The 23,667-nt window shown below is 39.4% G+C and overlaps 1 protein-coding gene across 2 annotated transcripts in view; it reads left to right on the top strand.

Moving 5' to 3' along the window:
- LOC135207198 (protein limb expression 1 homolog) overlaps positions 1–23,667 on the top strand; it is a 242,803-nt gene that overhangs the window by 160,755 nt on the left and 58,381 nt on the right. The window contains exon 1 of one of the 2 annotated variants that reach the window (XM_064238769.1): positions 10,739–12,003. The exons of the other annotated variant lie outside the window; for it this stretch is intronic. Within the exon in view, the coding sequence (XP_064094839.1) occupies positions 11,916–12,003 (88 nt within the window). The 5' untranslated portion in view covers positions 10,739–11,915. Of the gene's footprint in view, positions 1–10,738; positions 12,004–23,667 lie in introns of those variants that run through there. 2 annotated transcript variants of the gene reach the window in all.

Below are 23,667 nucleotides of genomic sequence, written 5' to 3'. Positions count from 1 at the left end.
CGGCGCCTTGTTTTTTGTGAAAGTGTAATTTACACGAGAAGAAAAGAAGTTGGTATACCAAAAAAGGTAAAGTGTGTTATATTTTTATTAGTTGCAACTAATAATTGTTAGGAACAGTGAATAACTAATAATGGATAGGGAGTGTGTTTAACTAATAATTGATAGGAACTGTTGTCTGTTACGAAGGTTTGGTAAAAACTGTTGGTTAGTGTTTTTGAATGAAAAAAATTTACACTTTTACACATTGCTGATATTTTTTGTGTTTGTGTCTGTTCCATTGTTTGTGCACTTATTCATTTTCTTATTGAAGTGTGTCTTTTTGGTTTATATTTTCATTTGTATTCACCATTTAATTGACTTAGTTATTTTCATTGCTTTATCATTGCACATTTAATTAAATTTAACACTTGTGAATTTATTTGCATTTACTTAGAATTCTTTTCAAGTTTTATTGTTGTTTAGCACTTGTGAATTAATTTCAAATTTTCAATTATTGCCTAACACTTTTGAATTTTGATTGAATTAATTTTCTTGAATTTTATGATAAATTAATTTTAATTTAATTTTACTTAATTTGATTCAAGAATTAATTAAACTTTACTTTGTTTTCAAGTAACAGTAATCTTCCCTGATATTGTGAATTTCACTTATAAAAATTTTTGAATTAATAATAAATTTTTGTATTTAAAAATTTTTTATAAGTGTTTTCTTTATCTTACACCAGTATAAATATATAAATAATATGATTATATTCATGTTAGGTAGAAACATAGAGTGGTAATTGATTTGCTTTCCTTCAATTTAATTGAAGTGACTTAGAACCAGGAAAGTACTTAGACTTCTGAAATCAGGGAAATACTTAGAGTTTTGAAAGTTGTTGATGGAGTGATGCCCTTTGATTCAATTTTAATTACTTACAAGTATTACCTCACACCGCTGTTTTGATGAACTTATTCTGGATTTTCTGCAATACTGGTAAGTGTTAAGGGATCACTGTTGCCTTTAGTGTATTCAGTCGTTTAAATGTGTTATGAGGGTTCAGGTGTTTGGCTTTTGGTGAGGTAATATTTGATGCATGGTAACCAGATACTTGGCACTTCGTAACAATATATATATATAATATACTTAGTGATGCAGATGAGATCTCGAAATTGAGCAGCATTGCTTGTTTTTCTCTCTCACTCTCTCTCTCTCTGTCGACTGCGCTGGGCTCTCTGGCTTGTTAGACTACTATAGTAGATTCACATTAACCGTGCATTTGATGTCTAGGCCAGTCCCTTACGACGCTCCTGATTGGCTGTTGATGACCCAATCACAGGGCTGGAAACTCTCACTCTCTCTCGAGAGTTCACATTGGCAGGATCTATGCCCCACCTCTCCTCAGGGATACTTTTCGTATATCTAAAGAGAGATGGAACATATTTCCTGCCTATGTGAACTTTCTCGAGAGAGACTGAGTGTTTTCCAGCCGTTTGATTGGCTTATCAACAGCCAATCAGGAGCATCGTAAGAGACTGGCCTAGATGTGACTCTACTGTAGTAATCATCCGAAGACTTACAAATAAAATGTGTTTAGGGCGAGATCCACCTTGTATGTGATGTTATGAAAAGTTCGACCTTCAAGCTGTGATGTCGACTGGCTCATGCCTCATATTAGTGTCGTGGGGTATATACGCGGAATTTGATCGAATTTGGTTGTTTTATGGAAGACGAACGTCGGTGAAAGGGATTTCGGTTTATAAAGAGATGAATGGAATTGAAGGTGATGTCTGGAGGCGTGAGGAAAATACTGTTTAAAAAATGATCATGAAATGAAGGAAAGGATGAGGTTAGCTGTCGGATCGATTCTGACTTTTGGATAATGTGAACTGGATTAGGGGAATTAGGGTATTTGAAAGACGATGAATCGAATGGAAAAGATTTCTTATAATAATAATAATAATAAATAATAATAATAATAGGGAAAGACTCTCTATCGCGAGAGTATATATAATGTTCTAAAGGGTCCACAATAATACAGTGTTAAGAGTCCGTGTATAATTTTTAAGACTTTACAAAAAGCTTTCGAACCCTTCCCTGGGTTCATCTTCAGTCAAAAAAAAAAAAAAAAAAAAAAAATGAACCCAGGGAAGGGTTCGAAAGCTTTTTGTAGTCTTAAAAATTATACACGGACTCTTAACACTTTGCATTATTGTGGACCCTTTAGAACAAAATATAATAATAATAATAATAATTAATAATAATAATAATAATAATAATAATAATAATAATAATAATACTATTAAACGGGGATCAGGAACGTTAAGATATATGTACACGAACTCCAATCCTCATTTGCACGCAGATTTGATAAACGGAATAATAAAGTTGGGAGAATAGTATGCTGCTATTTCAGAAACTGCTGCCGAACAAGTTGTACACGTACACTCTTAGTCACAGTCCTTTTTGTCCAGCTGTTTGTTTTTGCTGGTTCTGGCGGGGCAGTACGAATATTAAGGCTTTGCACGCAAAAGGAAAACGAGATTGTTGAGCGTGGAAACCAAATTAGGTTTTCACCTTGATGGATACTTAGTTGCGACTTGAGAACTCAGAGTTCAGGACCAAGAAAAATTAGGCAGTGAGGTTGAATGATTTTGAGTAAACTATTTACATGCCCCTTCCAGTACCTCTTTCCTCCCTTGAATGAAGTACCTCCGATGCAAGGTTCCTTCCAACCTATGCTAGCCCTGTAACCACTTTTATACATATATCTCAACATCTCATGATACTTAAAATTCCTGTTATTCATACACACACACACACACACACACACACACACACACATATATATATATATATATATATATATATATATATATATATATATATATATATATATATATATACACATAAAGAATTAAGCCCTGCAACTCTACAGTTTCCAAGTGTTTTCATTTGCATTCAGCATCCGCACTTACTATCTTCTGTGCTGCACCTGGTCTAGTACTCTCCTCTTTATCATTTTACACTCTCAAATTGACGCGTATTGTTCCAGCTTCCAGGTTTCTGCAAATTGATGCGTATTGTTCCAGCTTCCAGGTTTCTCCAAATGGATGCTTATTGTTCCAGCTTCCAGGTTTTTCCAAATGGACGCGTATTGCATCTGCTTCAAGGTTTCTCCAAATGGACGCGTATTGTTCCAGCTTCCAAGTTTCTCCAAATTGACGCGTATTGCTAAAGCTTCCAGGTTTCTCCAAATGGACGCGTATTGTTCCAGCTTCCAGGTTTCTCCAAATTGACTTGTATTGTTCCAGCTTCCAGTTTCTCCAATTTGACTCGTATTTTTCCAGCTTCCAGGTTTCTCCAAATTGATGCGTATTGTTCCAGGTCATGTTTTCCCTCTTACTTTCAAATTCTCTTGTATCTGTTTCAACATGCATTTGATGCATACACTCTTTTTCCTTGTGTTAACTAACACTGTTCTTCCCCTGTCTGTCATCTTCCGTACTTTTTCATATAAAACCTTATATTACCATACACCTCTCATGCTGTGTTAAGCAGCAATATGACTCCATATTTTTTATTATTATTATTCGGAAGAATAACCCTATTCATAAGAAACAAGCCCACCAAAGGTGCCATTGACCTGATATTCAGGCTTCCAAGGGATATGGTGTTCAATGAGAAGAAATCAGAGGAGGTAATGGGATATACAGGAAGAAGAGATCTCTCTTATTGAAGAAGAAAAAATAAATTAATAAATAGACAAAATTGTGTTAGAAACTATTATATTCCTCCCTCATATTTCTTTAGAAACTTTCCTTCATCCTGTCATACCTTACACATACTGGTCAGCCAGCCACTCGGTCACAATTTTACCAGTGTACAGCAGCATCTTACTTGAGATGCCATTAACCCCTTCAACTCTCGTGAGCTTTTTCTATCTTCTACACTCGGCAATTCCTCAACATCCAGATGACATTGGCCCAGGACTGAACTTTCTCCAGAGAGCGTCTCTTTACTGTCATTTTATTCTGAGACCCATTTATCCATAAACCTTTCGTTCTGGTTTATCTTTCCTGAAACAGCTCATCCCCTACCCCATTTTTTTTCATTTGCATTTCCCATCTTTTCTTTCTCCTGTTGACGTTATTGTCCATCAACACTTATACCCATTTCTTGTAACTTCATGTAAATAATCCTTTTTTTCTTCTTCTTCTTCTTCCACCAAAGTTCTCACTTCCTCATTCCCTCCCCTGACTGTTTTTATTCGCCCTTCACACCGCCCTCAAACCGCAATCACTTCCTGTTGACTGTATGATTCTCTCCTGGAATTCGCCACATTAATCAGACACCTCCGTTTATTGGAGATGTCGACATTTGACTTAAACATGTCAAGTTCTTCTTTGAGATACTCTCTGGTCTTTTGATAGAGTTGGAAAATGAGGTGTTTTGATGATAACTGTGAGAATGTAATAGGTATTTTGACATGTGGATTATTATTGCAAATAATCCAAAGAAAACTCATAATCACATGAATCAATAAAATGGAAAAGTAAATCCACAATGTCTGTTTGATTTTGTTATTTAAAATACAAAGCAGAAAACTTTTGATGACCTGCACGGTCCTCCTTGTCAATCTTTAAATAACAAAATCAAACAAGACATAGACATACTATTGTGGATTTACTTTTCCATTGCAAATAATGTTAGAATATCCTGAAGTGACAATCAGAGAGAACAGAGCAGAGAAGACGGTAGGGACATTGATTGCACTCGATCAGTAGAAAACGAAAGTGTATAATTAGTAGAGAGTGGTGGTTAATTTTTCATCAGATGCAGTGTGTTCTATAAACCCTAAGACCCAAATGAAGAAACAAGTGAAAAGTTATGATGCCCGTGGCAGGATTCGTGCCTTGTGCCTCGTGGTTTGTCAGGGTAACCTGCAGTGGCTATTACACACAAACACTATATATATATATATATATATATATATATATATATATATATATATATATATATATATATATATGTATGTATATATGTGAATAATTATCACAACAACGTGATTCATATCAATTATTCGAGCTACAAATGTCCTTTAGTATCTAATTCGCTCTACTTCTGAACTGATATATTTTCATATATGTAAACCGAACGGGAATTTTTTAGTTGATAAATAATATCGTCCTCTCGTGGTTCGAACCCACAAGAGGATGTGCATGAATGAAACCGTCGAATTCAGATACATTTGACGTGAGCTGGGTTGGAGGAAATCCTCACAACGTCATAGTATTTGTTTCTGTGGTGAAGGTGCCATGAAATGCCTGTGGAAGTCAGCCACTTCCATTTATTCCGTAGTCCATACCTAACTAACATTTTATCATTAGCAGTTTCAAAATTCCATTTACAACCACTTTTCTCTCTCTCTCTCATCCACCTCCTTTCTGATTTTCTAACTATGCAATTTGTAAAAATCTTAAAAAGTCATGATATCTTTCTGCATCTTTGTCTTGGGCCCATTTTTATGCCAAACGGGCTACTCTCATTTCCATCAAATAATCTTTCAAGTCCCCCCCCCCCCCCCCCCCCCACCCCCCCCCCCCCCCCCCCCACCCCCCCCCCCCCCACCCCGGCCCCCAAAGCCAATTCTATTCTGTGGCGTTCAGTACAGCTGTATCAGGTTGCTTTAAGCACTTGCGTGCTATATAAAACCAATTCTTTTACTCTCAAACGCAGCTCTTTCACTTTATCTAAACTCTCACAGCTCTTTTCTCATTAGTCCTGTTTTCTGCCTTACACATGGTAAAATCTTTCTCAATTATACTTAATGTCTTTGTGTTTCTGTAATTTTTTCTCTCGCCTCCTTGTCATTTTGTAATTCTCACTCTTATCACCTTTACATTTCATGTCTTGTAAAGGAATGGTTACCTGTTTCACCCATTTCTATGGAGACTTTCCCTCTGCTTAACATACTTTACAAACCATGGTCAGATGTCAGTCTTATATTTACTCTCTAAAATTGCATCTCACCCTTCTTTTTTTCCACCGTTATCCCTACATTGAAGGGTCGGTTGCCTGATGCGCCTTCTCCACTGCCTTCTATCAAAGGCATCATCAGGCATGGCTTATTGTTTGGCAAAAGGGGTTTTTACGACTGTATGCCCTTGCTGTCATCAACCACAGTTTTTGCCAGTGGGCTAGCGTTTTACTAAAAAGTACGATTTCAAGGCAGCAGTTTCCACAGTTATTGGCGGTGGGCCTGGCATTTTTATAAAAAAAAAGTATGACTGCAAGGCAGCAGTTTCACAGCTACTGGCAGTGGGCCTAGCCTTTCACAAAAAGGTGAGACTGCGAGGCGGCAGCTGTCATTATATAGTCGCCTTTTAAGACACGCAGGACCTATGGTGGTAGTATTCTTACACCCCTGCCACAGGATCAAAACTTGCATCTCACTCATAATTCTATAAATCTTAGTTTCTTCCTAGACTTCAACCTGTTCAATGCTCTCTTGCAACATCAGCAGTATCTTCCACAGCCATTCTTGAATACACACCAACCCTTCCCACTCTTGCATTACCTTTGCTGAGATTGACCCGTTTTCTCTCCTTCATCTTCAGTGGTGCTTCAAAATATTTAGTTCATCAACACTAGCCTGTGTTCTTTTCAGACAGCATCACTCCATTTGCGCATTAACCTTTTTCTCCACATTCAGATCTTCATTATAACTTTTGTTCGTACCTAAAGCCCTTGTTTGGATTCAGCACACTGTTTTTATTACTTGAGACCATATCCATCCTGAACAGTCAGCCCAACATAGCCTCGAAAAGTGGAGAGAATGGGACTACTAGCCATCAAATGCTCCCATCCAGAGCCCAAATGAACGACTTCCAAGTGGAACAAACCTCTCAAGAAAAGACTGGGTAACATTAAATAGAGCACGGACCAGAGTGGGTAATACTGGAAGCAACACCTATAAATGGGGACTCTCACCCATTAGTGAGTGCCAGTGTGGCTATACAGTATAAACAATGCAACACATCCTTCGTGAATGTGAACTGGGACCCACCTGCACAGATCAAGACCTCTTGAACACCAATGAAGCGGCCAAACAATGGATCCAGTAGTGGCGCGACAAGATATGATGATATCCATCCTCTTCTAGAACTGTACACGATCTATTTGTTCGTGCAACTGGACTTGCAGCATTTTCTTTTACCTCTCAAGTGCACTTGTACCTGTAAACACTTTCTGTGATAACTCAGTGCCCCATAAACTCTTTCCACCTTGTTGTTTTTCACCCTAGCCCCTTCTAGTATGCTATTCCCACTCACATGGATGAGGAACATCCTCAGAAAAAATGGATGAGAGGAACTCTGTTCCATTATATGAAGGTAAAGTTGACAGAAGCAACCTTGAGAATGTAGGAGCCTAATATAACTTAGTCAGTCAGGGAATGAGTATAGAAGGATTTTGACTGATATGGGAAACTGATGGTAGAAGGATTAATAGGGGAGGAACATGTTGACTTGGGCAGAAAAGTGTGTGTGTGTGAGTGGATCAAATGTTTGCTATGAAACGTTAGAAGTTAAGATTAAAAAGCTGTGTGTCACACATGGGCCTAGAAGAAACTTGATAGGAGTTAGAGGTAGACTGACAGTGAAGGGTGATGATGATTTTGTATAAAAAATAAGTTGCTGAGAAATATTAAAGATTTAGATGTAAGCAAAACACATTTAACGATATGTAGATGGAACAGTAACTAGTTTGTTGTAGATGGTGTCTGTGACACTTGTGTTATATGATGCCTCCCTGGTTGTTCAGCAAGTCAGTGAAAGTGACAGAAAGCACATGAGCAAAACTAAAGAACAAGAAATGAAGTTGTGAATGGAGTTATGGAATGACTGGTTTTGCAGATAGTACCACAGTGCTGATTGGGGTTCATTTAGAGAAGTAGAGAAACAAGCCAAGGAATTTGAAAGTGCCTGCAAGGAGGAACTTGAGAGTAATTGTGTGAGGGAGAGTAAGGTCATTGTGGTAAATGAAAACCAGGACGATAGAGCAATATCAAGAACGAAAGCCGTTGATTCATTTAGGTGCTTGGGGGTAAATGTGGTGGGTTTTGGCAGGATGAAAGATGGTGCTCACAGAGCGAGCAAAGCAAGAAAGGCAGGAAGGAAGGGAAGGAGGGCGTCTTATACGGAGGTTGGCGAGACACTTGGAGTTTGTGGAAGCCAAGATTAGAGTGTATGAATATAGGATGTGGATGTTGAAAGCAAATAAAAAAGTTTTTGAAGTTATTGGAATGAACTGTTTGTTTAGTGTATTTGGTAGTAGTAGTTTCGAATGGGTGAGAATTGTGAGACACTTAGAAATAGTAAAAAGTTTAGTGTAAGGTAAAGAATGGGTCAGGTTGTTTTAAGATGGTTTGGTCATGTTAGAAAGAAAGCTGGACAACTCTTATCTCTAAGTTTTCTTCAATGGCCTAGAAATCAAGTCGAAACTGGTCAGGACCTACACCCAGTAAAGGAAAAGGACAGGTGTATATATATATATATATACATACATATATATATATATATATATATATATATATATATATATATATATATATATATATATATATAGATGAAAGCGCTTGGATTTCTGCCAATCATTTTTCTGTGGTATTCGCTTATTTAATGAAGTCAGGTGCATCTACTGTGATTGTATATATATATATATATATATATATATATATATATATATATATATATATATATATATATATATATATATATATATATATAAAATAAAAGGAGCCCATCGAAACGCCAAAATAAAGAGAGTAAGTACTTACTGTCAATATTCTGGAGTTTATATGGGCTCCTTTTATTAGATGGAAGTCTGTTGTAACAGAACATTTTTACCAATCATTATATATATATATATATATATATATATATATATATATATATGTGTGTGTGTGTGTGTGTGTGTGTGTGTGTGTGTGTGTGTGCGTGTGTGTGAGAAGTGTAAGTGGATTTTTAATGCTTTTGAGGTCTACCATACCTTTCTCCAAGAACTGAGTTCGGTGGCTGGGGAATCGGTGAGAGAGAGAGAGAGAGAGAGAGAGAGAGAGAGAGAGAGAGAGACGCAGGAAAGTTCAAGTGGGCAAAGCGACTGCTGTTCCGTTAAGGTTCCGGTGCCTGAACCGGTGAAGTATACGTTCAAAACACTGACCAGAAAAAAAAAAAGCACAAAGGCGTTTGCTTGGGTGTCCCTTCGGAAACGCTACCGAAACGTTTTCAGAAAGCGAAATGGACCATAGATTGAAACGCTCCTGTTTAAGCTGAAAACACCCCACCCCATGGTGTTTCAATTCAACTTCATTTCACTATTGAAGTCTTCCAAACTATATTTGAAATGTAGAAACTTTCTACAGGAGCTATCCAGGGTCCAGCCCGTCTTTCGTAGACGTAGGTAAGACAGGAAGGACAGCGTCTGTGGTAAAACTGGTGTGTCTGGGAAACCTGGGGGCAGCCAGTACTAGTACCATCAATTAGCGTAGATAGTAACGTTGGATAGTGTTCCACGGGAACGGTCTATTGTTTCCAATACCATACATCGCATCTACAAGTGATTTAATTAACTTAGAAGGTTTATTCTCAGAATCCTAGGTAACTTTATCTTAGACACACGAAAGCTATTTCTGGAGATAATTCCAGGCCAACAACGATCTTTCTTTACGGAAGATTTTATTACTCTAGTTTCCTTTTAGTATCCCCATCCCCCAGATGGAATTACACACACACACACACACACACACACACACACACACACACACACACACACACACAATATATTGTATTATTAGAGGAATGTCTATCACTGTATGGCCAAAAAGACCCTTGAAAACACTATCAATATACACGTTGCAACCATATAGTACTATGTTGGATGATTCTGTATCCTTGAGAACATGGATGTAGATAGAAGTGGCGGAAATATATGGTTGTAACGTGTATATATATTGTAGTTATGGGCCTTTTTTTATCTTCACACACGCACACACACACACACACACAGTCTTCGTAAACATCTTGCAGTGGCACAAATATGATTATTATTGTTTGCACCGAGCTGTTTCTCCTCTCATTCCCGTCTGCCTTGCTTGAACTTTGTTATTATTTCCTTCCCTTTCTTCCCTGTCTCGTCCGTGCCATATTAGTAATGCCGCTCATCAATTGCCCATTTATTGTGTGACTGAGGGAGTAGTTAGTGGGTTTTGATGCAGTCACCTGTGAAAGGATAGTACTCAATCGTTAAAGGGACGGTTCCAGTATCCGAGTGATTTGCAACTGTGCTCATAATGAAGGGAGGAGGAGGAGAAAGAGGCAGAGCACCTGGTAGAAAAGTAGGTATTATGTGAGGTGGTTGTAGGAGGAGGGGGGAGGTGGGTGGAGTAAGAGTAGTAGTAGTAGTAGGAGGAGGAGGAGGAGTATTAGTAATAGCAGAAGTAACAGTAATATGCGTTAGCAGTTGTGGGTATGCTGGAAAGGGGTTTTTCGGATGGTTTGGTGGCTGGATGGATGGCGGAGGTTCGTTCATGCCCCGGCGTTGAGGCCTTGTGTCATAATGTCTCGCCCGAGAAGGTCAGGGCATTTTCTTCGCTGGCGCTGACCGATATGTAGCGTTGACCAAACGATCCCAAGTGGAAGTGGCCCCTCTTGCCTCTACTACCACCTACCCTGATTTTTTGTGAGAACGCTTCGCCAGTGCGTCTAGTCGGTGTGGTGCGATCGTGCCATTAGGACGTGTGGTGGTGATAGCTCGCGCTCGCTCTCTCTCTCTCTCACTCTCACACACACACTTTTTCTCTCTCCTCGCCCCGTCTGCTGTGTCTGTCGGTCGGTAACGTCCGCTGATTGTAAAACAGAAACTTGTAGTGAAGCGAAGGAAGCAAAGAATTCCTCGCACAAAATAAAACTCGAGAGGAGGAGAGTGTTTCGTACTCTAGTAGACCGAGAGTGCGCAGCCATATATCGTCCAGTGGTGGTGATTTTGCTGTAAATGTTTGTTTACGTGGACTTCATCCAGAGGATTTGCCGAGTATCATCATCATCATCATCGTTTTTTATCTGGAGAAATCCCCGAAGCATCATCTCACGTTCGTGTAATGGTTTTAATAGTGCTTGGTTGGTTGTGTCGCCGCCGGGAGGCAGTATTCGGAGCGTGGGTTTCAGCTATTGTTACGGGGCGAACTTCTTAACTAGTTTGGGGTGTACCTCCCGCTAAGGTTCTGCTGGTCCCAGTGAAACTTGGTATAGCAGCAGCCCTCCTCCTCTTGCCCCCAGCCCATCCTTCCCCCCTGTCCATCCATCCCCCGCCCCCCACACCTCCACTCTCTCTCTCTCTCTCTCTCTCTCTCTCTCTCTCTCTCTCTCTCTCTCTCTACTTCCATTTTCCTCCTCCTCCTCCTCCTCCTCGACGTCTGCAGGTTGCATCCATCATCACAATAGGTTGTGGTCTGTAACCCGCTGTAGGACCATTCATGAAAAGCTGGCTGGCTGCCCCTCTTAGCCAGTGAAAGCAATCTTTCGAAGAGAAAGTAGAATAACCTTTTACTTTATCGTCACCATCATCCATTTAGCCTTTATATCTCTCTCTCTTTTCCGCCCTCTCGTGCTTTACGACTTGGGGAAGAAGGAACCAAGTCCCGAATTTGCCCAAAAGCCTACGTTATCCTCCTCGATAGACAGCTGAGGTTACTCTAATTGATTGATAGACTGCTAAAGTTACTTGTGCTTGATTGATAGACAGCTGAGGTTACTCGTAATTGACTGATAGACAGCCGAAGTTATTCGTAATTGACTGATAGACAGCCGAAGTTATTCGTAATTGACTGATAGACAGCTAAGCTTCGAAGGTGGAACTGTGAGCCGAAATTCTTCAAAATGCTGCTCTCCGAACTGATAAGTGTGCAGAATGTGGCGCATGTGTACGAGGAGATCACCGACAGGAGAGATAGAAGTCGGTCTAAAGGTGAGACAAAAATATATATATACTATACCTTCACTTCTAGTCGTAACTGTACGGGGTGAATTATATTAATGCTCTCCAAGCTCTGCAGAAATGGTTTTTACTAATTGTAGCAATCTAGTAATTTTAAGGTGATAGTTTACCTGCTTATATATTTTTATTCACATTTACCACACTTGTACATAAGCCCATCAACCATGTTTTTTTTTTTCTTTTTTTTTAGCGTAGTCTACCAAACATTTTAGGTTGATCTCTACCAGCTCGGATTTTTACTCACATTGATCACATCACACTTGCTAAGAGAGAGAGAGAGAGAGAGAGAGAGAGAGAGAGAGAGAGAGAGAGAGAGAGTACAGGCCTTGGAATAATTCAGTCAAAGCCCATAGCCAGAATAGAGCCAAGGGTTAACAACAAAAATAATTAGGCAGGACTCCGACAGACATGACTTGTGACATGTTACTATAGTTTCATTTTGTGCATTGTCTGGTATTTTATTATTTTTTTTCTATAATGTTTTGTAAGTTGTTAGTTCCTTTTCAGGGCGTTAGTAATTTAGATAACGTTTATGTAAATATACTTTTGTAGTTTGTTTATACATTATTAAAGTGTGGTTACGCTACAGACACACATATATAGTATACATTATACGTACTTACATACACATACACGTGCATGTAGACATATTAGACGGACGCATAGACATACATACAGATAAGATTCCACGGGCAAGGTGAACGCTTGAAGCATGTATTCAGATTAAATAACATTGTGACAGTTGATCAATATTGAATTTCATGCTGTGTGCTGTCATTCAATGTCGAACAGTTGAAAATACGACCAAGATTCAGCACTAGCGAGCAGGTTGAAATCTCGTCTTTGGTAAAAAGCCTTCATTTACATTTTTTTTTATTTTAGTTTTCAAATTTCGTCTGGTAAAAATCCTCCCTTTATATTTTTTTTATTTCCAAATCTCGTCTTTGGTAAAAATCCTTCATTTACAATTTTTTTCAATTTCCAAATCTCGTCTTTGGTAAAAGTCCTTCTTTTACATTTTTTTTCCAAATCTCGTCTTTGGTAAATATCCTTCATTTACATTTTTTTTTTTTATTTTAGTTTCAAATCTCTCGTCTTTGGTACAAATCCTCCTTTTATATTTTCTTTTTATTTCCAAATCTCGTCTTTGGTAAAAGTCCTTCTTTTACATTTTTTTTCCAAATCTCGTCTTTGGTAAATATCCTTCATTTACATTTTTTTTTCAATTTCCAAATCTCGTCTTTGGTAAAAATCCTTCATTTACATTTTTTTTTGCAATTTCCAAATCTCTACTTTGGTAAATATCCTTTATTTACATTTTTTTTTCAATTTCCAAATCTCGTCTTTGGTAAAAATTTCCTCAAATACAATATTTCCGTCTCATCTTTGGGTAAAAAATCCTTCATTTACAAATTTTTTTAATTTCCAAATCTCGTCTTTGGTAAAAATCGTTCATTTACATTTTTTTTATTCAATTTCCAAATCTCATCTTTGGTAAAATTCCTTCATTTACATTTTTTTTAGTTTCCAAATTTCTTCTTTGGTAAAAATCCTCCATTTTACATTTTTTTTATTATAAATATTTCTCTTTGGTAAAATCCTTCATTTACATTTTTTTTTAGTTTCCAAATTTCTTCTTTGGTAAAAATCCTCCATTTACATTTTTTTTAGCTTATAATATTTCTTCTTTGGTAAAAATCCTTCATTTACATTTTTTTTTAGTTTCCAAATTTCTTCTTTGGTAAAAATCCTTCATTTACATTTTTTTTAGTTTCCAAATTTCTTTTTTGGTAAAAATCCTTCATTTACATTTTTTTTTAGTTTCCAAATTTCTTCTTTGGTAAAAATCCTTCATTTACATTTTTTTTAGTTTCCAAATTTCTTTTTTTGGTAAAAATTTCCTTCATTTACATTTTTTTTTTTTTAGGTTTCAAATTTCTTCTTTGTAAAAATCCTTCATTTACATTTTTTTTTGTTTCCAAATTTCTTCTTTTGTAAAAATCCTTCATTTACATTTTTTTTAGTTTCCAAATTTCTTTCTTTGGTAAATCCTTCATTTACATTTTTTTTAGTTTCCATTTCTTCTTTGGTAAAAATCCTTCATTTTACATTTTTTTTTAGCTTTTCCAAATTTCTTTTTTTTGGTAAAAAATCCTTCATTTACTTTTTTTTTTTTTAGTTTCAAATTTCTTCTTTGTAAAAATCCTTCATTTACAATATTTTTTTTAGTTTCCAAATTTCTTCTTTGGTAAAAATCCTTCATTTACATATTTTTTTTAGTTTCCAAATTTCTTCTTTGGTAAAAATCCTTCATTTACAATATTTTTTTTAGTTTCCAAATTTCTTCTTTGGTGAAAATCCTTCATTTACATTTTTTTCCACTTTCCAAATCTCATCTTTGATAAAAATCCTTCATTTACATTTTTGTTTTCAATTTCCAAATCTCGTCTTTGGTAAAATTCCTTCATTTACATTTTTTTTTTTCACTTTCCAAATTTCTTTGGTAAAAATCCTTCATTTACATTTTTTTCTTTTAGTTTCCAAATTTCTTCTTTGGTAAAAATCCTTCATTTACCATTTTTTTTTTTTAGTTTCCAAATCTCGTCTTTGGTAAAAGTCCTTCATTTACATTTTTTTCCAATTTCCAAATCTCGTCTTTGGTAAAAGTCCTTCATTTACATTTTTTTTTTATTTCCAAATTTCCAAAATTCTTTCGTCTTTGGTAAAAATCCTTCATTTACCATTTTTTTTTAGTTTCCAAATTTCTTCTTTGGTAAAAATCCTTCATTTACATTTATTTTAATTTCAAAATTTCTTCTTTGGTAAAAATCCTTCTTATACATTTTTTTTTTAATTTCCAAATCTCGTCTTTGGTAAAAAATCCTTCATTTACATTTTTTTTAGTTTCCAAATCTCTTCTTTGGTAAAAATCTTTTCTTTATATACTTTTTTTTCAATTTCCAAATTTCGTCTTTGGTAAAAATCCTTCATTTACATTTATTTTCACTTTCCAAATTTCTTCTTTGGTAAAAATCCTTCATTTACATTTTTTTTTCATTTTCCAAGTCTCGTCTTTGGTAAAAATCTTCTTTTACATTTTTTTTATATTCCAAATTTCTTCCTTGGTAAAAATCCTTCATTTACATTTTTTTAAAATTCCAAATCTTTTCTTTGGTAAAAATCCTTCATTTACAATTTGTTTTTCCAAATCTCTTCCTTGGTAAAAATCCTTCCTTTACATTTATTTTTAGTTTCCAAATCTCGTCTTTGGTAAAAATCCTTCATTTACATTTTTTTTCAGTTTCCAAATCTCGTATTTAGTAAAACTTCTTAGACAATTTTTTTTCCCAAATCTCGTCTTTGGTAAAAATCCATCTTAGACGTTTTCTTTTTTGTTTCCAAACCTCGTCTTTGGTAAAAAAACCTTTTTAGACATTTTTTTTGTCCAAATCTCGTCTTTGGTGAAAATCCATCTTGACATTTTTTGTTTTTGTTTCCAAATCTCGTCTTTGGTAAAAATCCTTCCTTGACATCTTTTTTGCTTCCAAATCTCCATTTTGGTAAAAATCCTTGCCAGACATTTTTTTCCCCACAAATCTAGTATTTGGTATAATCCTTCCTAGACATTTGTCTAGTTTCCAAATCTCATATTTGGTAAATCGGGAATATAGTTAAAGTGGAAGGGTTAGAAGTGATCCTACAAACACTCGTTAGTAATGCCTGGCATGGGAGGTGTATTGATGTATTACCTCCAGTCAGAACTGATGCTATAGATATCTTGCAGGACAGCACCAGATGTATCATTGTGCCTCGCAGTTGACTTGTCATTCTCTGTGTCCAGCCATCTGTATGTTCATCTGCCACCAAGGTTAAAAGTTTTTTATCCTGAAAGACTTCAGGATATAAAACACGTTTGTTACGACGCCGTATACTTACCCTGAACTACTATCATAGGAGAATCTTGGATGTCAATGTAGTACCAACCAGAAACAACTAGTTATTCCTCCCCCTACCTCAGCCAGGTACATGCCCCAGGGGTCGAAGACCACGACCTATGACCCGGTCACCAGTCCTTTCCTGGTCGCTGTAGCGGTCACAAGATCCACCTCGTCATCTGATAGCGGCCTGATTTCCCTTTGTTTATCCCTTCCCTGTGTGTAGTGTTTTCCTGCGTGTGTGTGTGTGTGTTTTTAGTATGGAGTCTTCGCAGCAGCGTTGCCCCAGTCCTGAGGGTAGGGCTTGTGGTGCTTGTCTTTCGCCCGTAACAAGTGTCGGGGTCGGCCTTGTTCTCGGGAGGCCACGTGTGGCGAATGCGAATTGCGGTCTAAACACCAATAGGATCTCGCCTCTACAGAGAGGAAAAGAAACAGAGATCTCCCTCCAAGAAGACCTCTGTGGAGGCCCCACGCAGCAGAAGAGGTAGCCGTGAGCCTGGAGACCCTTCTTTGCCAGTGCCCCGTCAGGAGTCTCCAGCGGATTGTCAGGATTTTTCCCCTGTCCCCTCGAGTCCATTGCCGGGCCCCCGCTCATTACAGGGCCCAAGGAGTCCGTCTCTTTGCCTCAGCAGGTTGTGCCATCTGGCGACTCCATGTTTCTGTAAAAGTGTTAGATGCGTGGTGGTCTGCAGAAGCCCTGGTGGCGGTGCTGTGGGCATCTAAGGATCTTCGTCCAGCTGCAGAGTGTCTCGCTCCTGAGCGGAGCGCGCTGCTCGGTCTCCCCGGTGTCCCCGTAGGCCTGTCCTCTTCCTCCTCCACTGTCCCAGCCACCTTCCCGGAGGTTGGGGGCCTCCCTGGTAGACGTAGGGAGCCGACGGAGTCGTCGGGGGTCTCTCCCAGACCATGGTCCTCCAGGACCCCTCATAGCCCGGGCCTCCTGCGGTACCTGAATGATTGGTTACTCTTTTCCTCCTCAAAGGAGCTCTTGAAGGCGCAGAGGGACGATCTCCTGGACTTTGCAGATGCCTGGGCATTGTCCTGAACTGTGAGAAATCCTGCCTGGAGCCCACCACCAGGATGGTATACATGGGGATGGACTTGGACATGATAAGAGCCAGGGCCTTCTTGTCAGAAGAGCGCCTGACCAACCTGTGGGAAGTAGCAGGACTATTCCTGGTAGGGACTCCCCTCCTGGCAAGAGAGTGGCAAAGGCTCATAGGCCACCTCGTTCCCCTGGAGAAGCTATTTCCTCAGGGCAAACTGAAGCTTAGGCCCATCCAATGGAGCCTGAAGGACGGATGGACCTTGGGGGACAAGAGCCCCCTGGAACTAGTTGCCCCCTCTAAAGTCAAGAGAGAAGCTCTGCGCTGGTGGATAGACAGACGAGTTAAACAACTGGCAGGGGGTACCGCTCTCGGATGTCTCTCCGGAGATGCTCTTGTTCACGGATGCGTCAAAGGAGGGCAGAGGAGCCCACCTAGTACAGTCAGCAATGAGAGGGGGGCCGTGGTCGGAGTAGGAGCGGGAGCTCCACATCAACAGGTTGGAGCTACTGCCCATCCAGAATGCCCTCCAGGCCTTCGAGACCGAAGTAAGACACAAAAGGGTAGCGGTCATGTGCGACAACGCCACCGTAGTAGCATACATCAAGAAGCAGGGGGGCCTGCGGTCATGCTACCTGTGCGCTCTGGTGGAAACCATCTTAGAGTGGGGGAAAAGCGAAGTTCATCCCCGGGGAAGAAGAATGTGATTGCCGACGGGCTTAGCAGGCAGGGCCAGGTTTGAGTGGTAGCGAGTTGATCAGGATGTGGGGATCCCCCTCAATGGACCTGTTCGCAACAAGCCTGAACACCAAGCTTCCAGTCTTCTGCTCCCCGGTCCCGGATCCGCAGCAGCCTCGGAGGACGCGTTTCAACACCCCTGGGACGGCCTGGATCTCTACGCGTTCCCCCCCTTTTGGGATCCTCAGACAGGTCCTCAATCGACTTTGGGCCTCCAAGGGCACTTTAATAACCCTAGTGGCCCCCCTGTGGCCAGAGACTGGTTCCCGGACCTCCTGGAGCCGACTGTCTTGGGGCCCCTGGGAGCTTCCCCGCAGGCCGGACCTTCTAAGGCAGCCCCACTTCGAGACCACGAGGGCCTAGACACCCTCTCCCTTCACAGGTGGAAGCTATTGAGCTCCTCCTGAGCAAGAGAGGCTTCTCCCCGAGGGTGGCCTCCCATATGTCGGGGTGCCTTAGGAAGTCGTCCACAGCAGTCTACCAGGCCAAGTGGAAGTTGTTCGGTGCCTAGTGCAAGGAATGGGGCTTAGAACCCCATGGGCAAAGATTCCTCACATAGCCGAGTTCCTGGTCTACCCTCAAAGGGGCTTTCCATAGCAGTCTTTAAGGGGGTCAGAGCAGCGCTGGGCCAGGTCTTCTACCTGAGGGGAGTGGACCTGGGAACCTCCAAGGACCTCGCGATGCTCATTAGGGGCATTGAACAAGCATGTTCCCCCATTTCCTTGAAGGTACCACACTGGGACGTAGCGAGGGTCCTAGACTCCCTGATGAAGCCCCCTTTTGAGCCTCTCAAGGACGTCGCAGACAGAGAGCTCATTCTCAAGACGGTGTTCCTGTTAGCCTTAGCCTCCACCAAAAGGGTGGGAGAACTCCATGGCCTCTCCTACTCAGTTTCCCACTCGAGGGGGTGGAAAGATCTTACTGTTCGGTTCGTGCCCTCCTCCGTGGCCAAAACCCAGAACCCATAAGTGGTAGACGACAAGTTCATAGAATTCTCCATTCCAGCCTTGCCGAAGTCTGAGGATCCCAGGGACCTTCTCCTGTGCCCGGTCCGGGCAGTGAGGAAGTATCTGAGCAGGACAGAATGGTTGCACCCTGAGATTCAGTCCAAGTTCGCTTCCCCCACTCTGCCAACACAGAGTCAGAGAAATTTATTTCTGTTGATTAGAAGTTCATTGTCGATAGAATGTGATGTGGTCCGGATCCCACAATAAACTGTAGGTCCGTTTGCTAAATAACCAATTGGTTCCTAGCCATGTAAAAATATCAACTCCTTAGGGCCAGCCCTAGGAGAGCTGTTAATCAGCTCGGTGGTCTGGTTAAACTAAGATATACTTAACTACATTACATTCTTATAGAATCTGTGGATAAAGCAAACATGCAGCAGAATGGTGTCAAGGCCTTATTTACAAGTCAAAGAGAAAGAAGGCATTTAATCATGCATGACCATAAGTACTGAATAACCAACTATTTTCAGTACCATGTCAGTAGACCCAACTCTTAAATCACATCCAGTCAATCTTGGGCATAACCTTCGATGGATAGAATTTACAGACTTGTAATTGTTATATACTTGTATTGAAACTGCCATTCATTTCTTTAAGAAATGCCACTTTTAACGTATGTAGTATTTAGATACACATGGTGACCTTTTGACATAGATGTCCTCCAATTTTTTTTAATAGTTATAACTACAAACTTGAATCAGAGTGGGGAATAATCAAAGAGGTATTCATCCTTCAAAACAATATATATATATATATATATATTTATATAATATATATGTTTTTGAGGATGAATACTCTGATATTACATCTGATTTCAAGTTGTATTATAAAAACTATTAAAAAAAAATTGGAGGACATCTATGTCAAAAGGTCACCATGTGTATCTAAATACTACATACGTTAAAAGTGGCATTTCTTAAAGAAATGAATGGCAGTTTCAATACAAGTATATAACAATTACAAGTCTGTAAATTCTATCCATAGAAGGTTATGCCCAAGATTGACTGGATGTGATTTAAGAGTTGGGTCTACTGACATGGTACTGAAAATAGTTGGTTATTCAGTACTTATGGTCATGCATGATTAAATGCCTTCTTTCTCTTTGACTTGTACATAAGGCCTTGACACCATTCTGCTGCATGTTTGCTTTATCCACAGATTCTATAAGAATGTAATGTAGTTAAGTATATCTTAGTTTAACCAGACCACCGAGCTGATTAACAGCTCTCCTAGGGCTGGCCCTAAGGAGTTGATATTTTTACATGGCTAGGAACCATATATATATATATGACAGGTAGGGATTATAAAGGAAATAAGTACTTATAATCTAACACCTGGAGAATTAGTAACCTTCCCTGCTGTCCCCCCCCTCCCCCTCAAAAAAAAAAAACCAGAGGTACAATTTAAGAGATTTGCTTTTGCTTGATATGTATTTTGATAGCCACAATCTTCCTATTTTTATAGTATATGTTCAACACAAGCCTTAGTAAAGTTTGCAGAATAAACAAAAGAGGCTTTCTTCTGGGAAAGATTTGTAAAAATGCATTTCGGTTACTTGGTGCGTTCGAAGTCAGACTTATAGTGGTAAGCATATCCATGTAGCCGAAGTTGAAGAGGTCGTTGTAATTAAATGCTTGTTCACACACACAGACACACAGTAGAGGCCTAATCAGTGACTTGGTCTTTTCCAAAAACCAAGGAAAGGTCACCTTGGAGGAACTCTTCACAGAAGCAGGACATCACTACTATAGGATGAAGAGCCTTACCCTTTTGCCAAACAAATCCATCTTGCAGCTCCACGAGTGCTCCAATATCATAACAAAAGAGGATGGCAAACCTGCTGTTGTCTTTGCTAAAACATGAAAGAGTACATTGCTTGAGTAGATGGTTTCCATTGTGATCCATGTAGGTTCAGCCTGGAAGAAGAACCATACCAGAAAATTGAAGAAAAGCTTGAACACCATCATCAAACTAGTAAATAGTGCAAGTTGCCCTATCCAATTATCTTTGACCAGTGGAGAATATGGGCCAATTTACTAGTTTGGCACTGTGAAGATGCACAAGACTGGCAGTCTCACTCCCCATCCTCTCATGCCCCATAATTACTTAGCCAACTTTGCCTGCATACACAATTACCCAGATACCTGATATATTTGTCACCACTAAACCAGACAAGAGATAATGGATGGAAACTAGAACTGAAGAGATAAAACACATTTCATTGTGGGAACTTCCCTACAGACAAGATATGTGACACTTGGAATAAACTGCCACCGGAAGTTTTAAACAGCAACAGTGTGGAAGAGTTAGAAAGAAAGCTAGACCAATTCATTAGGATATTTTAAACGAACAGTAAAACCTGCTCTTAGAGGTAAGTTAGTGCACGATGTCTCCTCAGATGGACTAACAAGTCTTTGAGACTTCCTAATCCTTGTCCTCCCTGTAACTTTCAATCCTAAAAGGATACTAGGTGGTAGTGCTGTTGGAGCTACAGATATCCTGAGGACCACATCCCCCAGCCTGACCATTGCATCACTGGATGTAGAAAAGTTTTTTACAAATGTGCCAGGGATGGGACTAATGCGATCAGCCACAAGCAGGTTCACTTCTTAGGTGTCTTCTCGAGGTTTATACAGAAGTAACCATTATATCTTGCTACATACAAGTGACCTCTTCCAGTAGCTCTACCATGTTGCTATTGGCTCCCCTTGTGGGGTCTTGTTCAGAAACATGAAGTGAAGCCCTTCATACTCCTCCCAACCCAAGGTATGTTCCAGACACACGAATGACATTTTTAATGCTATCAGCACTGATGGAGATGTTGCCAAACAGCAGGACTCCCTGAACCTTTCCTGGCCATAACCACCGCTAAAAATTAGGATTTATATGAAACTATGGCCTACCCAAAAGCATAATTTTGGGCTGCTGCCTGAATCTTTGTGGACAGTACCCAGATAAAAGCACTCTTGTAGTAACTACTTAGGGTAGAATATAGTTACATAATAGGATCGCACAGTACAATGCAAATAATGGGGCTAGTATAGCCACTGTGCATATGCGCTTAAGGCACACCAACTTTGATGTCCACTACTACAACAAACATTATTATGATGTCTAGTACTATCATGCAATATGCTGTAGCCATTACAATAAAGATGAAGAGGATGTGAAAAGTGGTATATACAAATTTACATCTTCCAAAGGGATATGTCAACCCTTGGCAGCTGTTTGTTGGGTGCACCGCCTCTAAATGGATGTTTGCAAGCCTTACAACCAGTGTGCCATCTTTCAAGTCGACATGGATACATATAGCAGAACTTGGAAAAAAGTTAAGTGTTAACGACTTGGGCATATAGCCTTAAGTTATCATGGTAGAGATGGGATAATGTAGATTCTTAGTGCAGGAATATAACATGTATTGCAGCAGAGTTGAAATCAACATTCATCTTTCTTGTTAACTTAACAGATGAGTCCCTGTTTCCTCACTACCATACTCACAAGGCATTGATTCAAATCCTGGTCAGAGTCAGAATAGTGAACGTTATATTAAGGATTATTTAATATTTTTTAGTATGATTAAGTTTTGTGTGCTGAAGGAACATATAGTTGGTGGAATAATGACGCTGGTGGGATTATAAGTGGCACTTTCCCTGTGATGAGACTTTCCCTGTGATGAGAGAGGTCAATTCATCATTGTTTTAATCCTTGTTAGTTCCAGCCTGGGTCGAGTCTAATGGATGTATATGCTAGAATGCTTCCTTAAGAATGGGCCATAAGAATACTTTGTATATGTGAAATAATATTTCCAGTGTCCTCCTGACACGTTCATATTCTCATTTTTACTGATAATGGCGTATTTCAGAACCTTCCTTTTGTGGGGTAGCCCAGATTCACTTCAGTTTATGGTATAGCCATTTATCTCTTCATATACATGAAAATCATTGCTCTCTGAACCATATCTTATAATGATTGTTTACACCATTCAATTTTGTGAGATGTATATGAAAGTCTCCCCATCTTAAAATCCATTCCAGTTATTCCATGGGATTTTGTAAACACTGGCAATAGCAGGCAATAGTTTGTTTTTATTCATTAATATATTTTTAAGCTTCATGGACTTGCACAGAAGGGTCAACATTAACCCTTCACCATTGCCCCTTACCTTAGACTTGCACAGAAGGGTCACCATTAGCTTGTTGAAGTCCCTTCACTATTGACCCTCATCTTGCTTGCAGTCTTGACATTGCTTGATGCCAAGAACCTCCCTTTCCAGCATTTTCACTCCATATTTGACCCTTTCCACATAACTGAGGATGAAGACATCCCAAAATACAATTGACCCTTGCTTTCATCTACACAGCTCTTCACCACTTATAGGTAATCTCCACAGTTCTTATTGTACTACACATATGGAAAATTCACCTCTACTTCAACCTGTTTTCCTTTCAACTCGGCTCATTTCCGCCACTTCACTTCCACAGTGGCGTTATCGGTACGGTATTGGCCTGCCACCTCGGTGGCCGCGAGTTCGATTCTCGGGCATTCCATTGAGGTGTGAGAGAGATGTGTATTTCTGGTGATAGAAGTTCACTCTCGGCGTGGTTCGGAAGTCACGTATAAAGACGTTGGTTGCGTTGCTGAATAACCATACTGGTTCCATGCAACATAAAAACACCAAACAACTTCACTTCCATATAGGAGGGTCTGCTCAGCTTTTCCGTCTCACACCCCAACTCTTGCTTCCAAAGAGAAGTTCAGCCATTTCTAAATCTTGTTAACATACCACTGTTGTTATAAGTCGTTCTCATTTTCCTATACCATACTTATGCACCTATATTTGTTATCCTTCCTCTTAATTTCTCATTATTCCATAACTGTGTATGCTTTCTTCCACCGTACTTTCCTTAACCC

This window comes from Macrobrachium nipponense, chromosome 32 (genome assembly GCF_015104395.2).
Source record: "Macrobrachium nipponense isolate FS-2020 chromosome 32, ASM1510439v2, whole genome shotgun sequence".
Taxonomy (NCBI): Eukaryota; Metazoa; Arthropoda; class Malacostraca; order Decapoda; family Palaemonidae; genus Macrobrachium; species Macrobrachium nipponense.
The sequence above is the reverse complement of the archived record's forward strand: the minus strand, read 5'-3'. Positions and strand labels throughout refer to the sequence as shown.